Source organism: Nothobranchius furzeri, chromosome 14 (genome assembly GCF_043380555.1).
Source record: "Nothobranchius furzeri strain GRZ-AD chromosome 14, NfurGRZ-RIMD1, whole genome shotgun sequence".
NCBI classification, from domain to species: domain Eukaryota; kingdom Metazoa; phylum Chordata; class Actinopteri; order Cyprinodontiformes; family Nothobranchiidae; genus Nothobranchius; species Nothobranchius furzeri.
In genome coordinates, this window is record NC_091754.1 from 4,482,422 (window position 1) to 4,499,998 (window position 17,577).

At 42.1% G+C, this 17,577-nt stretch overlaps 1 protein-coding gene across 4 annotated transcripts in view; it reads left to right on the forward strand.

The window, feature by feature from the left end:
* LOC107372839 (ephrin type-A receptor 6) overlaps positions 1 to 17,577 on the forward strand; it is a 398,636-nt gene that overhangs the window by 377,512 nt on the left and 3,547 nt on the right. For 2 of the 4 annotated variants that reach the window (XM_070543905.1, XM_070543906.1), the window contains 2 exons: positions 8,119 to 8,312; positions 8,662 to 8,811. In XM_070543905.1, the coding sequence (XP_070400006.1) occupies positions 8,119 to 8,312; positions 8,662 to 8,811 (344 nt within the window). Of the gene's footprint in view, positions 1 to 8,118; positions 8,313 to 8,661; positions 8,812 to 11,207; positions 12,655 to 17,577 lie in introns of all 4 variants that reach the window. The other 2 variants (XR_011516160.1, XR_011516159.1) reach the window with 2 other exon arrangements.

The following is a 17,577-nucleotide window of genomic DNA, read 5'->3' on the forward strand; positions in this document are numbered from 1 at the left end:
TTAGTCAACATGACACCTAGGTCATGCACTGTCTTCATGATGCTGTAATGGCCATTCAAATCTGATAGCTTTCCAGAAAGGGAGGGGCTTTGATGCCATGGCGAATTCTTGCGTATGCCGTAACCTTACAATTCAATTTAATGGTGAGCTCAGAGGGGATGCTTAGTCAGGGTGAGGTTCGGACTAGGAGGCCATTTGCTGTTTCCGGTGACGGGATGATTGACGTTTCTGTTCTGCCAGACATGCCCTGGTGCCCCGGGCTGCCGGCCAGGCCGGAGCGGCGCGGAGCTGCGAGGGCCGAACGACGCTGCTTGCAGCTTTAATTCTTTTTTTGTTATTCCGTGCCCCCTTTGAACGGCTTTTTGGGGACCTTATCATACCCCAAAACTCACAATATTTTGCAAACTTGTCAGGCCTGGTGAAAAATTTGATATTTTAAAGGTTCCAAAAAAATCGCAAAGAAAATGGCTGATCAGCGCCCCCTAGAAAGTGAAAAAAAAACCCTCTCCATAAAGCTTAGTTTATCGTACAGTTATGAAATTTGGTACACTTGTAGTACTCAACAGTCCGCACAGAAAAGTCTCTTGCAAGCATGGTCAATATCAAACAGGAAGTCGGCCATTTTGGGTTGAAATGGCGATTTTTAGCCGTTTTTGCCGTTTTTAGGGTCCGTTTCTGATTGGATTGCTCGATCATTTTTCGCACGATCGACTCAAAACTTGTGTAAAATTGCTCAGAAGGGATGGGCAAACAAAATGAGACAAGGATTCTGACTTTTCATATATGTTGAAGGGGCGGGGCCAGGCCTCAAAGTTTGACTACTCGCCAAAAAAATATAAATTGTTATAACTTCATAACTGAATGTAACAGAGTTACAAAAAGTGCTGTGGTCATTCGTCATTGGCCGACAAAGGAAATTGAGTGGTCGGATGATGACATCACACAAGCCCCACCCCCTCAGGAGCAAAAAGGTCAAGTTTTACTGTGAAAGGTCCCAAATTGCCCCATTTCACTTAATCACCACAAATTTGTAGCTGGTAACTCAAGACAAGTGGGGGTTGCTTGTTGTCACTTTATGGGAGTTTTCGGCAGAGGGCGGGGCTGTGGCGGCGCGGCGAAGTCAGGCGTACCGCCATGGCCTTACGTTTGCCTCCCATTTCGTCATTTCTAAAGATATCGTCACGAAACTTCTTGTGAGTGATCCTAGTCCGGCCCCCCAAAATATCTGATGCGAACATCCGGTGGGCGTGGCCTATTTTCTGAAATAGCGCCCCCTAGGACCATTAAAACTGTCAGCCCCAAGCCACGCTTTGATTGAGGATTACGAAACTTGGTAAACTAATGTGGTGTCTCAGGACCTACAAAAAAGCCTCTTGGAGCCAAGTCCGAAGTCGCACAGGAAGTCGGCCATTTTGGTCCAAGTAAGCGATTTAGTGGTTTTCGCACACGTAGTTTGGAGAGTGATGCTCCGTCGCCCTTTTCACCAATCGCCTTCAAACTTCTGCTATATACTCTTAAGACATAGGGGAAAAAATTCAACCGTCGGATTTTTCAAAAGTTGAAAGGTGTGGGCGTGGCTAAGCCTCAAATTTTGACCTGTCGCCACGCCACTCTTTTTTTCACAGCTCCCTACTAGACTCATTTTACCCAATCAGCAGGAATCTCTGGCAAATAGCAGTAGACAACTTGAGGTGTCTTGGTCTCCAGTACTGGCAGGTTTCGAAAAAAGGCGGGGCTTTGGGAGCATGGCGAAAATCGCCATCACGCCATGGAAATACGTTTGCCTCTCATTTCTTAAGTTATCGAGATATCACCTCGAAATTTGTTGTGAGTGATCCTAGTCTGACCCCCAATAGAATTGGACAGCTAAAATTTGTGTGCGTGGCCAATTTTCTTAAATAGCGCCCCCTAGGACCATTAAAACTGTCAGCCCCAAGCCATGCTTTGACTGAGGATTACGAAATTTGGTACACTAATGTGGTGTCTCAGGACCTACAAAAAAGTCTCTTGGAGCCAAGGGCAAAAACGCACAGGAAGTCGGCCATTTTGGTCCAAGTGCGCGATTTAGTGGTTTTCGCACACGTTGTTTGGAGAGTGATGCTCCGTCGCCCTTTTCACCAATCTCCTTCAAACTTCTGCTATATACTCTTAAGTCATAGGGGGAAAAATTCAACCGTCGGATTTTTCAAAAGTTGAAAGGTGTGGGCGTGGCTAAGCCTCAAACTTTGAACTGTCGCCACACCACTCTTTTTTTCACAGCTCCCTACGGGACTCCTTTTAACCAATCACCAGGATTCTGTGGGAAACAGCAGTAGACAACTTGAGGTTACTTGGTCTCCAGTACTGGCAGGTTTTGAAAAAAGGCGGGGCTTTGGGAGCATGGCGAAAATAGCCATCACGCCATGGAAATACGTTTGCCTCTCATTTCTTCAGTTATCGTGATATTGCTCCGAAACTTCTGGTGAGTGATCCTAGTCTGACCCCCAAGAGAAATAGACAGCTGAAATTTGTGGGCGTGGCCTATTCTCTTAAATAGCGCCCCCTAGGACCATTTAAACCAATAGCTCCAAGCCATGCTTTGACTGAGGATTACGAAATTTGGTACACTAATGTGGTGTCTCAGGACCTACAAAAAAGTCTCTTGGAGCCAAGTGCAAAGTCGCACAGGAAGTCGGCCATTTTGGTTCAAGTACGTGATTTAGTGGTTTTTGCACATGTTGTTTGGAGAGTGATGCTCCGTCGCCCTTTTCACCAATCGCCTTCAAACTTCTGCTATATACTCTTAAGACGTAGGGGAAAAAATTCAACCGTCTGATTTTTCAAAAGTTGAAAGGTGTGGGCGTGGCTCAGCCTCAAACTTTGACCTTTCGCCATGCCACTCTTATTTTCACAGCTCCCTATTGGACTCCTTTTACCCAATCACCAGGAATCTCAGGCAAATAGCAGTAGACCACTTGAGATCACTTGGTATGCAGTACTGGCAGGTTTCGAAAAAAGGCGGGGCTTTGGGAGCATGGCGAAAATCGCCATCACGCCATGGCAATACGTTTGCCTCTCATTTCTTCAGTTATCGTGATATTGCTACTACACTTCTGGTGAGTGATCCTATTCTGACCCCCAAGAGAAATTCACAGCTGAAATTTGTGGGCGTGGCCTATTTTCTCAAATAGCGCCCACTAGAGCCATTAAAACTGTCAGCCCCAAGCCAAGCTTTGACTGAGGATTACGAAATTTGGTACACTAATGTGGTGTCTCAGGACCTACAAAAAAGTCTCTTGGAGCCAAGCGCAAAGTCGCACAGGAAGTCGGCCATTTTGGTCCAAATACTCGATTTAGTGGTTTTCTCACACATTGTATGGACAGTGATGCTCCATCGTCCTTTTCACCAATCTCCTTCAAATTTCTGCTATATACTCTTAAGACATAGAGGAAAAAATTCAACCGTCGGATTTTTCAAAAGTTGAAAGGTGTGGGCGTGGCTAAGCCTCAAACTTTAACCTTTCGCCATTACATTACATGACTTAATAACTCCCAAGTGCATGATCAGATCTATTTCAAACTTTGTCTGTGTGATCACTGACCACATCTCAAGACAACGACAATGTGGACAGCTGACATCACCTAAGCCACGCCCCCTGACAACAGGAAGTATATTGTTTTATGGTGAAATACCCATATTTGTCCCATCTAATTTAGTGAACATGACACTAAGGTCATACACTGTCTTCATGATGTTGTAATGACCATTCAGATCTGATAGCTTTCCAGAAAGGGAGGGGATTTGATGCCATGGTGAATGCTGGCATGACGCCATGACCGTATATTTGACTGTAACTTCCACAAACGGCCTCCGATTTGCCCGAGACTGAACATGGCAATGAACAATCATGCCCTTTAGCCAATGAGGCACAAACAGTTGGTGAATGTTATATAATGTCACCAAAGCTGACCTCAATGGGACTTTTCTGTAGTTGGTCACAGCGCCCCCTAGATAACGTTATCCTTCAATAACTTTAAAAAACATGGTCAGAATAGCATTAAAGTTGGTCACTGTCATCAAATCACCAGCGTGGTTAAGATAGAGGATTCCCTAGTGGTGAGACATAAAATATAATGGTGGGCTCAAAGGGGATGCTGAGTCAGGGTGAGGTGCGGACGAGGTGGCCGTTAGCAGTTTCGGGTGTCGGGGTGGTCGATGTTTCTGTTTCGCAGACGTAGCCTGGTGCCCCGGGCTGCCGGCCAGGCCGGAGCGGCGCGGAGCTGCGAGGGCCGAACGACGCTGCTTGCAGCTTTAATTGTTATTGTTTTTGAATGCTTTGTAATTCCAACCAGACACGGTGTCAGAGGTGAAAGAGAAAGGAAAAGACAAAAGGTGGGGAGAGAGGGGGAAGGGGGTGGGGGATTCCACAAAAATAAACAATAATGAACAATAATGCTTCTAGACCTGCAGAAAAAGACAAGAAAAAAAGCAGAAGACCAAAAAAATGGGACACAACAACAATACAACAAGATCAAGCTATCACTGCGTCAACTTGATGAAGAAATATATAATCAACATTGTTTAACTGAACAATCACACGATAATAAATCACAGTGCATTAAGTGCCCACCATAGTCTTAAGACCTGTGTTTAATGTGCCCAAGCCCATACTTTTGAGAGCACCTGTGTGTGTACACGTGCTTGTTTATGTAAGGTTTCTCTATAGGAACGTCCAATAGAGAGTGTGAGGGACCACAGATCTGCCCCCCAAAGATGTGTAGTAGACGGGGGGAGCTCCAAGTCCCAGAGATCCAGGCGCTGCCCCAGAACACAGGAACCCCAAGGAGACTGCAACCAGAAAGGTCCCCGTCCCCCTCGAGAAGCACAGAGGATCAACCCGGGGGGCCACAACCAGCAGCCGGCAGAGTCCCGGGAGATATCAGCGGCAAGCCCACAGGCCTGCCCGCAGCCTCCCACCCCCTAGCCGGCCGAGCCCGGGACCAAGCGACCCGGGACCCAGGGGCGACCACCCCGCCGGGGACCCAGTAGAGCCCAGGGACCCAGACCCCACCAGGCAGCCACCGGGATTGATCAGGCAGATGCCAAAAATCTTAAACCCCCTGACCTGGGAGCCACGAACACTCAGGCAGACCAAGGCACAACCCCTCACACCAGGTGTGGCAGGGGGAGGGGGGACGAAGATCTATATAATCAAAAGAAGTCCCAGGAGAGGGGAGGAGTCAAAGGCCCCACCTGACATATACAGTCATACACAAACACAGTCACACACTCCCTCCCTCATGCTCACACATACACATACAACCCAAGACTTACAAAAATACACGCCGGACACCCACTCATGCTCCCCATACACACCCTATTCACTCTGGTCCCGGTACTGCTGCACATTGGGTACAACCATCACCGGTTACCAGAGTTTGACCCTTTCTGCTGGGCTGCTGATGAGCAGGCTCCCCCGCCCACCGCTGAGCACAGCAACCCACCACAGCAGAACCCAACCGGACGGCCAGATCTCCCTCCTAGTCTCCAGCCCCAGGAAGCCAAGCAACAACAGAGGTGTGCCAAGACCCCTAGTCTCCCTCCACCTGCTCCAATATAGTGTTGTGTGCTCATGAGGTGTAATCCATGGCTGTGGTGAGCGGGCAGTGCGGGCATTGTCTGCTGATGCCACCACATTTTTTTGTTTCTCCAGTTAAAATTCATGCATTAGCATGAACCCTAACCCTAACCCCCTAAAGACCAGGGGCCGCATTTATCAAGCTTACTCACGCACAAAACGGGGTCGGAAAACTGCGGAAGCAACTTTCCATGCAAACTTTGGGATTAATGAACGAAAACTTAGCAGAAAAATGTGCGCAACTTTAAGTTGACTAAGGACCTGGCTTATGCACATTTTGGACATGGAGAGCATCTGCAGTGCTGCTGCTGAGAAGGATACAATTATGAAATCCTGCAGCATTATCACTTGTACTGCTTCGTTTTCACACAGAACAAAAACCCCCACACGCACACGCTCACACACACACACACACACAGCTTGAATCACAGAATATGGAATGCAGAATATCAGCAGGGGGACAGATTGAGACAGAATGTAATGCGTCTGTGACAGTGTGAGCATCCTGTCACTGTGACCCGATTGATCATGCGCCCTGGCTACTCGGCCATGGGAGATCTTGGTTTGGCTGACTGGTTAGCGCGTATGACTTTCACTTGGGAGTCTGGGGATCGAATCCCGATTGGATCATTTTTTTTATGTCCGCCACCAATCTCTCTGAAGAATTCACAACATTGACGGCTTCAGCAACGCTGTGCCACTCCGTGGGTTTTCTCTTATTTGTTTTGCAAAAGCACTTCTTTTCATCTCTCCACCTCATCGACAAGTACCTCAACTTCTGCTTGTGAAATAGTGCTTCCTTGATCTGCGGTCGTGATTGAAATGCTGCAACAAGCCAGCTTATGTATATGCATGAGATCCACAAGGCACTTTGCATTGTCCATTTATGGCAGTAAGTGGGCATGGTGAGGGCAGGATGTGACTAAAAAGCAGCTGAGAACCTTTCTCGTTAGTCTCCGATTTATGAAGCTGAGATTGCGTGCAGCTGTGCGTACTCCATGTTTGATAGATCACAAACCTACTTGGCGTAAGTACATTTATTTTTTGCTGAGCTTAAGTACGGTTTTAGTAAGGATTCTACGCAATGTTTGATAAATGAGACCCCAGAACCAGGATCTTGAAATGAACCCTGAAGTTGACTGGCAGCCAGTGAAGCTGGAGGAGATTAATGGAGTTTAAAGGTGTGTTTATCATTTATGATTTTCTCAAAAGGTGAAAAAGGAAGATTTTTTTTTCACAAATGTGTGAAATTGTTAATTGGTTTTAAGCAAAACCTCAATTCAATATAAGAGACTTTAAAACTTCAGTCTTATGTATTTAGTGTCAATGAAAACACAAAGGTGTGTTCAAAGTGAAATTTGGGTCACACCACATAAAAAAAAAAAAAACAGAACAATAAGGATTAAAGATAAAAAGTGTTGTGCTGCAGTGGAGAATATCACGCCCGGAACACCCCAAACACGGAAGTAAGACGATGTGCCGTGGAACGACTAGCGCTTCTGATCGGCGCCCTTGTTGACCTACGCTCTCGGTCACGTCAGCTGCGAAGCGCCACGAAGGCTCACGCCATGCAGCGATTGTTTCGGCCAGAGCTCTTAATGTTTTTGCAAGCTGTGAGTGAGCCGCGTCAATTCTAGTAGGAAGTCAAACCAAAGCAGAAGAGGCAGGCTGGTAAATTTAACAAAATAAAAGGCATTTTTCTAAATAAAACACTGCAATTGATAAATGTGATCATTTCTATTTATCTAAACGGACTAGAGATATGAAAATGAACACAAACACACACACACACACACACACACACACACACACACACACACACACACACTCCTGAGGAGAAACACGGCGTTTCTTTCATTTTAAACGCTGTTTTTACAGCAAAAGACAGATTTAATAAATGTGAATACAAATACGTTTAAAGTAAAGGTAAATATACAACAGCATTGTACACTACCACAAACACTAGTTATGTACTTACCCATTTAGAATGGAACTGGTCTACAAAACAGCAGCAGGATCAGCGCAGTTTCTGATATGAACAAGAATAGCAAACTGGTTACACACAGACACACACAGCAAGGGCACGAGGTGGGGGTTTTGGAAAACAGTAGGAGTTAATGGAAGCACTTGCCGGAAATTCTCACCTGATGTGAACAGAGGAGCAGCGCGCGAATTTCGTGAGCGATCCGCTTCGCAGCTGGTGTGTTCCGGGCGACAGAAGCCTAACAAAACCTCACCTCTGACACTTTTCTTAATTTTCAATTCAATTCAAGTTTATTTATATAGCGCCAAATCACGACAAGAGTCGTCTAAAGGAACTTCACATAATAAAAATTCCAATTCAGGTCAGTTCATTAAGCCAATCAGAAATAATGTTTCCTATATAAGGAACCCAGCAAATTGCATCAAGTCACTGACTTAATTTTCAACCTAAAATATTGATTTTTTTAAGCTAAATTAATTCTTACACAGCATCCCCCACTCACAATTATTTCTGCAGGTGATTCTGTCCATAGAGGAGGGCTATCGGCTGCCTGCACCAATGGGCTGCCCCGTGGCGCTGCACCAACTGATGCTGCACTGCTGGCAGAAGGAGAGGAATCATCGACCCAAATTCACAGACATTGTTACCTTCTTGGACAAATTAATTCGTAACCCAAGCAGCCTGCTGCCATTGGTGGAAGACCTCCAGAGGTACAGCACTAAAGATTTTCAGTTTGAAGTTTAAAAGCTCAGTTTGAAACAATTGAGTCCTGGGAAGTTGATGTGAAGTACTATTTAAAAAAATGTGTTCTTTTTGCTTCAAGTTTTCCGATTTTATATTAAGGGGCGGCATGATGGCAACACTGTTGCTTCGTAGGAAGGTCACAGGTTCAAGTCCAGGTTGTGACCCTTCTGCGTGGAGATTGCATGTTTTCGTGCATGTGTGGGTTTTCTCCCACAGAACAACAACAAACACGTTTTGGTTAAATTCCAACTCCCTTTAGATAAAAGCCTGAACAGAAGTACTAAACAAGTTAACTGATGTGTTTCTTTAAACTAGCCTACCAGAATCCCCGGTGGAGGAGATGGACTACCCAATGTTCATCTCTGTTGGCGACTGGTTGGATTCGATCAAAATGAGTCAGTACAAGAGCAGCTTTATGGCTGCAGGCTTCAACACGCTGGATTCTGTGGCAAGGATGAGCATAGAGTGAGTCAAACAGTTTTTACATATTAATGTGTAAAAGTTATAAATTACTAACTTCTTACCGGGTCAGTGACCTAGTGGTATGCATGTCTGCCCTGACCATGGTGGAGATCGTGGGTTCAAATCCACAGTGGAATCATACCAAAGACTTTAAAAACAGGACCCAGTGCCTCTCCACTTGAGACTCAGCATTAAACCACCAAATGGTTCCCGAGTGCAGCCATGTCTGCAGCTCACTGCTCCCCCAGGGGATGAGTCATACAGAGAAATCGTTTCACCAGTGTGTGATGACTAATGGGACTTTAAATTGTGAAAATATCTCTAGCAGAAGCTAAATGAAGCATATGTGGTACATTAAAGATGCATTATGTAGAAATGAAGACATATGGTTACCGCAACCACTTTTAACAACATTGGAGCTTTTTGCCGGCCATCCTCAAATTACAATTTCCTTCCATTGTTTTCATAGGAGAAAAACTGACGATCCCCACAGCAGCTGGGTATAAAATATGTTTCAGTATAACCTTCCTTCCAACATGACTGAAACAGACTCTTTTGGGATTTTCTCACTGTAAAAGTCTCACTATATTCTTACATACTACACCTTTAAGGGTTAAAGAGTTCCTTAATATTCTCACATAAATAAATGTGAAATATTAAATTAACAGTAGAGTAAAGTTCTGGAAAATCTTTTTTATTGATTTATAAAAGTTGATTTTGGCAGGGATTAGAACAGTTTTAGTTGAATAGAAGCAATAACCACACTTGGGTCACATCAGACGCGGAAGCGCGACGATGCGCCGCAAAGCACTGTGGGAGGAAGAGCGCTTCTATTCAGCGCCCTTGTTAACCTACGCTCTCGATCACATCAGCTGCGAATTGCCATGCTCATTTCGGCGTGTGATGTATTTTTTTCTGCAAGCCTGGCAGGGAGTCAAACCAAAACAGCAGAGGCAGGCTGTAAATTTAACAAAATAAAGAAAATTTAAATGAAAAAAAATCAAAAATAAAACACTGTAATTGATAAAAATCATCATTTTTGTGTATCTAAACAGGCTAGAGATGAAAATGAACAAACACACACCCCTGTGGAGAAACAGTTTTTCTGTAATTGAAAATGCTGTTTTTACAGCAAAAGATGGATTTAATAAATGTGAAAACAAACAAATAAGTTTCATTTAAAGGTAAATATACAACAGCAGGGTTTTTCCTGTGTTAGAATTCGCGTGGCGGCCGCCTCCAGCTAATTTTGTGCCGCCCCAGCCTGATTTCACTCTGCCCCCAGCTATATGGATGTTATTTTAACTGCAGTTGCAACGTTGCGCCACCATAGGGGCGCTGTATCATCAGTTGCGCACCGAAAAGCGCTAAAACCGCTGCAGAAAAAGATCAAAAATAGCTTTTCTCGCTAGTTGGTACATATCTATGGTTGGTGCTATTGACGTCCTGATTTTCCCCCAGGCTCTTCCATATCAGAGCAGGGCTGTACAGTGCGAGGAAAAAAACTGTCTGTGTGTGTCTGTCTATTTTTAAACGTAGCACTGGTGCAACATCTTTGAATTACTATTTTCCCCAGAACTTTATTGAACAAATGTATGTTACATCTAAGAAAAATGCTTTTTACTGGCGCACAGTGTGGTAATCTGGATGCAGTGGAGGAAAATAAAGGAACCAGCAAAGGCACAAAGGCAGAACCGGTCCAAAGTTTGGGATCAAAAGTGCTGCTAAACGCAGATTGGCTGATGCTAAAGCTAACGGGTAGCAGTCTCGCGATCAAGTGGCGCACAGAAAAAAATATGATGATCATAAAACTAAGAAAGACTATCGAAGCAAGAGCAAGGAGGAACAACTTAAGGGTGTATGGAATTAAAGAAAGTAAGGAATCAAAACCCTCCAAGGTGAAGGAGATAATAGAAGAATGGCTTAAGAAAGAACGAGGAATAGAAGAAGATCTGCAAATATAAAGAGCTCACAGAGCGAAGGCACCTAGATCCATAATAATGCACTTCCAGCAAAGTAAAACAAAATAAATGATTCTGAACAAAGCCTAGGTGAAGAAAAAAAATTACATTCGAGGGAGAGGGAGTGTTTTTCGATCATGACTACACTGCATAAGTTCTGCAACAGAGAAAGTTGTGTTGAGGGTCTGACCTCATGAGGAAATTATTGCTGCAGTAATTTTCTCCAAAAGACTGCTAAATTGCTCTGAAAAGCAAATAATCACATCAGCGCCAAGAAACTTAATTTCCCATGATGCTTTGCACACGGAAGCATGGGGATGATGTCACCGCCTAATACCAGAAACACGTTCTGCGTGTGTGGGAGGCCATGGAACTTTTCCCGCGAACTAAGACTATAAATCATCAGAAAAGACAAAGGAACTTCGTTCTTTTGCCCAGGATAACTGGCCGGTAAGGACACGCTCGTTGCTGCTCTGATCAACGTGAGCCAGCGGGAGGCTGACTGCTGGAGCAGATCGGACACAGAACCGCTGAAAGCAGGACTTGGAAACCCAAAAGCAACTCCAACTCCATCCTCCATCAAGCCCGCTGTAAGTTATAACTCAGCACAGAAAGAAACTTTGCTGTCTCTGTCCAGCCCGTGGAGAAACACTCGTGGAGGGAAACAACGGAGAAAGCATCAAACCGACGGACGACGCCAAACTGCGGAGAAACACGGAGAACCGTCAAATCAAACAGTGAGGGACGCTTCACTGTTCTGGTGATCAGAAACTCATCTCCTCTCTCTTTCCTTCTTCCGTTTCCTCTATAGTCCAGAATAAGCAATAAAACCGCGCTATTGCTTAAAAGTAGCTTCGTGTTTTCCTCTTTCGCTCCCCAAATACGTCCGTCGGGTCATTTTGAAAGAATAAACAGCTTATTGATCATTGTTTGAATATCTTTAAATGTTTTCTACTATGGCCAAGTGGTGAAACTAAAAGATATTAATTTGTGATTAATCTTTTGTGTTGTTTCATGATCCTTTGAAATGTTTTGAGTGATTTTAAGGTTAAGTTACTTCTGATTCTAAATGCCTTGGAAGTTAAAGTGCAAGTTGCCACCCACACTTTAGCCAGACAAAGGGGTCAGCCATCTTGTATTCAAGACTCCATTTTGAATCCATACACACGCACACACACACCACTCCTTTTATTATATCACATGGTTATTATTCATTTACTTCATTGTTTATTCATTTCACAAATTGTTTAATTAAATGTTATAAAATTCAGATTTTGTCTCCAGTAGCTTTGTTGTGTCGAAGAGAAGTCTCTGCTCCGAGGATTCTACGAACTTCAAGAAAGACTGATAAGAGTTTTGGATTCAATTTTTCCCCGGTTGAAGGGAATGGTGCCCCGGGATATCTAAGAATATCTTAATTAATTAATAAATCAGTAAATATTCCCATATTTACAGAATTGATTGAAGAATCCAAAAGTAAGTAGAAGCTTACTAATTGTTCGCTCCTAATAACCCCAACAGGTGTATCTCCCAATAAAGAAAAAATTAAAAAGCATGAAAATCCGATTCCAAACACCCTACACTAAAATGTGCATCTTCTGGGAAGACGGAACGAAAAGCTACAAAAACGCTGAGGAGGCGGTGAGGGACCTGAAGACGCGAGGATGGGAAGTGGAAGCATTCCAGCTGGCAGAAGAACAAATACACAAGGATAAAGAGACTAATACGAAGGGAATGGCGAGCTGGAAAAAGGTGGGGGACAACGGAATGATGAAGAACAGAGTCAGATAACGACTGCAAGAATACTAACTCAGAAGAAAAAAGGCAGACGGAAGCGAATAAACAAGGAGAGGAATCGCTCAAGAAAAACAAGGCGATCATAAAGGTAAAAAAAATAATAAAAATGTTGGTTAAGGAGAGACACTAGGTAAGGATTAGAGTGGAATGAATAAGACTGAGGGGGAGGACGGGGGGCCCATCTTGATAGGAAGGCATTCCCCCCAGAAGAGGGAAAGAGAGTCACTAGTGGGCATCTCAGAATGGAAGAAGTTCAAAGACAGTTACCTTGTTGCAGCAGGTTTTAAGTTTGGTTGCTACAAGAAGGGGGTTCATAAAGGGGGGCGGGGGTATTTTATTTTTATTTTCTTTACCTCAAGACCAGGAAGGCCATCTGCAAGGACAAAGGGGAGAATGTATCAAGAAAAAGGGAAAAACAAAAGAGGAAAGAATAATAATCAAAATGATGCACAATAAAAACCAAGAAATTAAAATAATGTCATTAAATGTAAATGGGCTGGGAAATCCAATAAAAAGAGCAAAAATAATAAATAAAAAAAATACAAATTAGTTTCTTACAAGAAACCCATTTATCAAGGAAAGAACACGAAAAACTTAAAAAACTTGGGTTTAAAAATACATACTATATTACATGTCCTAACAACCGGGAAAGAGGGGTGTCAATTTTAATATCTAATTCACAGAACTATGAAAATGTAAAAGAAATCTGAGGTAAAGAAGGCCGATTTATCATAATCAAAGGAAAGATTGAAAATAAGATGGTAACATTAGCCAATATATACGCACCGCCAGAAAGTAATAAACAATTATATGAATACATGCTAAATATGCTAGCAATGGAAATGGAGGGGGTTTGTATATGTGGAGGAGACTTTAACTTAATAATGAATTCCCAACTCGATACAACAAGTACCACAACATATAAAAAAAACACTAACCAATTTAATGAATACAATAACTAAAGAAATGGGACTTATAGATATGTGGAGAGAACTTAACCCCACACAAAAAAATTATACCCACCACTCAGCACACCATAAAACATACTCAAGAATTGACAACTTTCTTATACAAAAAGAATATGTCACGAACTCCTCCTCCTGACCACCCCCTACGGACCTAAGTGGCGGAGCACTACACTACTCAGCATCCCCATCACCGGCGCGGCTCGACGACGTCATCACGCCGACTCTATTTACGGAAGTGCCGCCGCTGAGTTATCACTCAGTCATCGTTCATGCCAGACATCGAACCGAGTTCTCAGGCTCACCAGCTCTCAAACCAGGAAAGAGATCTTTCCTCGCTGCCTACCACCAGTAACCCCAAAATTCCACTATCTCCGCTCCGCTGTGCACGAACTCCGCAGCAAAAATGGTCCCATTGTAGTCAATCAGAGCTGTTCCACTACTGCGGCCGTGCGGCGCAGTGCGCAGCCCGCCGTTCCGCCATCCGGCAAAAATAGGGTCGATTCTATTTTTACCGGACACCGGAGCATCTCCACAGTCAATGGACAGAAATCACAACCACCCAACAGGAAAGAGAGCAAGCACAACTTCCGTTATTTCACAATAAATCGATAAACAAAAAGCGTTTTTTGTTTCATATGCACAGGTTTAACAACTTTTAACAACTATCAATGGCGGTTGAACTTTAAATACACAAAAATAAGCCATAAATACAGTTTCCACTATCAAAGTAGTCACACTTTGTTGATCCAAACACTGCTGATCTCTCAACACAAATGATAGGCAGATTAAACAGTTCATTTCGATGCTTCTCCCACACAATGGGTGTTTGGATCTAACTTCCGCTTTTATTGCTTGGACTGTATCGCAAGATCTCGAAAATCCCGCGCATGCCTGTTTGCGCACCTCAGGTCTCTGCACCGGAGCGGAGCTGTTAGTATAATTTGAGTTCGGAAGCGAGTGGCAGTGGAGGGCGGGGGCGGAGCGGAGCGGAGATAGTGGAATTTTGGGGTAAGTCAGCTTCCTTGTTTATCCGGAACTGCCACTCAGTCTCGACTCTTTCTGAGCGCTGCGTCACCGTTCCTAGATTAAAGCCGCGTGCTCTGTTCAAACAAACGCCAGCCATTCCGCGTCTGGGTCACACAGCCACGCTACAAGCAACCTCCGCTACACATCAGCTCAGCCAATCTAACCTGACAGACTATAGATACAGAATAAAGGAATGCAAAATTGGAGGGTCTGACCTATCAGATCATAAAGCAATTTATCTCAAAATTCATTTAAACAATAAAATAAAAAAAACTATGGAAATTAAATACAGAAATACTTACTAATACAGATATAACAACACAGATCAGTAAAAATATTTAGGAATTCTTGAGAGATAATGATAACGGAGAAGTACAGCCAGATATACTGTGGGATGCAATGAAAGCAGTGATTAGATGGACATTAATTGCATTTACAAGCAAAATGAAGAGAAAATACTAAACAATGTGAAAAACTTACAAAGGAACTTGAAGAAATGGAAAAGAAAGACAAACAGAAAACAAACGAAGACACGGGACCAAATAAAAAACGTCAGGAACCAAATAAATGAATTACACCAAAATGAAGAAATCAATGCAAAATATTTAAAACAAAACTACTACGAAGCAGGACCTAAAGCAATGAGGCTACTAGCAAGAAGGATAAGAAAACAACAAGAACAAAATAACAAACAAATTGTGTAACCCAAAAACAAAACAAATTACACAAGAACCAAAAGAAATTGAAGAAATCTTTAGAGAATAAGGAACTTTATACACAACCAACAAGAATCAACACTAACGAAATGGGACCTACCCTCAATAGGGACAGAACAGAATAAGAATATAATGGACAATAACGGAAAAATAAATAATAGAAGCAATAAATAAACTTAAAACAAATAAAGCACCAGGAAGTGATGGATACCCAGCAGAATGGTATAACAATTTTAAGCAGGACTAATACTACACAAAACGTATAACTGAATTATGACCAACAATAAAATACCACCATCATGGCAAGAAGCCATTATCTCTGTAATACCTAAACCACAGAAAAACAAAGAAGACACGACAAACTATAGACCGATTTCAATTCTTAATATAGACTATAAAATATATACAACAATAATAACCAATAGAATTAAAAGATTCCTTCCATACATAATCGATGAGGACCAATGTGGCACAAGATAGCATACAAAGAACACTACATATAATACAAGAAATTAATACGAAAAAAATACCGGCAACTATAATAAGCTTTGATGCAGAAAAAGCATTTGATAGGGTAAACTGGGAATTCCTATATGCAATAAAAAAAAATTGGATTTCATTCACAAACAGTAAATTGTATTAAGGCCCTATACAAAGAACCAAGAGCATGAATTAAAATAAATGGATCAATATCAGATGAGATAAAGATAACAAGAGGAACGAGACAGGGCTGTTGCCTCAGCCCTACTCTGTTCGCGCTATATATCGAACCTTTAGCACAGTCAATTAGACAGGAGGAAGAAATAAAAAGAATAGAAATGAACAACAAGGAACATACCAAAATTCTTTTTGCAGATGATGTATTGAAATACCTTAAAAACCCGAATAATAATCTAAAGAACCTATTAGAACTAATGAAAACCTATGAGGAACACTCAGGATACAAGATCAACATACATAAAACACAAGCACTGCTATATGATCACACACTAAAAACAGAACTGAACAAATACAAGATTAAATGGGACAATAATCACATCACATATTTAGGAGTCAACATAACTAAAGACCTGAAGAATCTTTTTAAACAAAATTATGAGGAATTAAACCATGCGATAAACGAAGACCTAAACAGATGGACATCCTACCCATTACAATTATACGACAGAATAAACATTATCAAAATGAATTTACTACCATGACTCCTGTATATGTTCCAATCCCTCCCAATACCAATACCAACAATACAATTCAACAAATGGAATAAACAAATATCAAGATTCATTTGGAAAAGCAAAAAACCAAGAATTAGAAAATCTACCCTACAACTAGCAAAAGAACAAGGAGGGAGGGTTGTGCCAAATCTACCACTGGTACTACCAGGCAGCGCAAATTGGACCACTCACAGATTGGTGTGACCCACAAAACTTAAACCACTGGAAAACAATAGAGACAGAAGGAAAAGAAATACCATTCCAAACATTACCGGGGGAAAATACCAAAAATGAATATTGGACAAAAAAATGTAGAAAAATTGGACCCAATAACAAAGTTTAGCTTGGAAACTTGGAAGATAAGCAAGAAACTAAAAATGGACAGAGAAATAAGATTACTAAGATGGATAGGTTGGGACTCGGACTTTGAACCAGGAAAGATGGACAATAGATTCAAAAAATGGAATGAGACAGGAATAACAGCAATAGGCACAATTCAGAAAAAAGGGGTGCTAAACAGTTTCCAAGAACGTAAAGAAAAAATTGAAGTGGAAAATAAGGATGTTTAGATATCTACAACTAAGAGAATACTATATCAACCGAATTGAAATAAAAATTCAAGGGAATAATCAAATAATAACAATGATGATTCAAACATATACAAAACCAGCACCCAAAAGAAAACTATCCTTAATATATAAAACATTAATAACTATAGAAAACCAATCAACGCATTATATCAAAGAAAAATGGGCAAAAGAAATTAAGGAAGAAATACTGGAAGGGGAATGGAATGAGATGTGGGAAACACAAAATAGGACAACACAATCACAAAAATGGAGGGAATTTACCTGGCAGAACCAAATAAGATACTTTATCACACCTAAAATTACAAGTAAACAAATACAGAAACAAATGAGCTGTTGGAGGAATTGTGGAAATATAAACCCCAACCATACCCATATATTCTGGGAATGCAAGGGAATAAAACCTTTTTGGAACCAAATATACAAGAACACTAAAATAATACTAGGATATTATATTCCACAGACATTGAAATTAATGTACCTAGGATCCATGTGGGAAG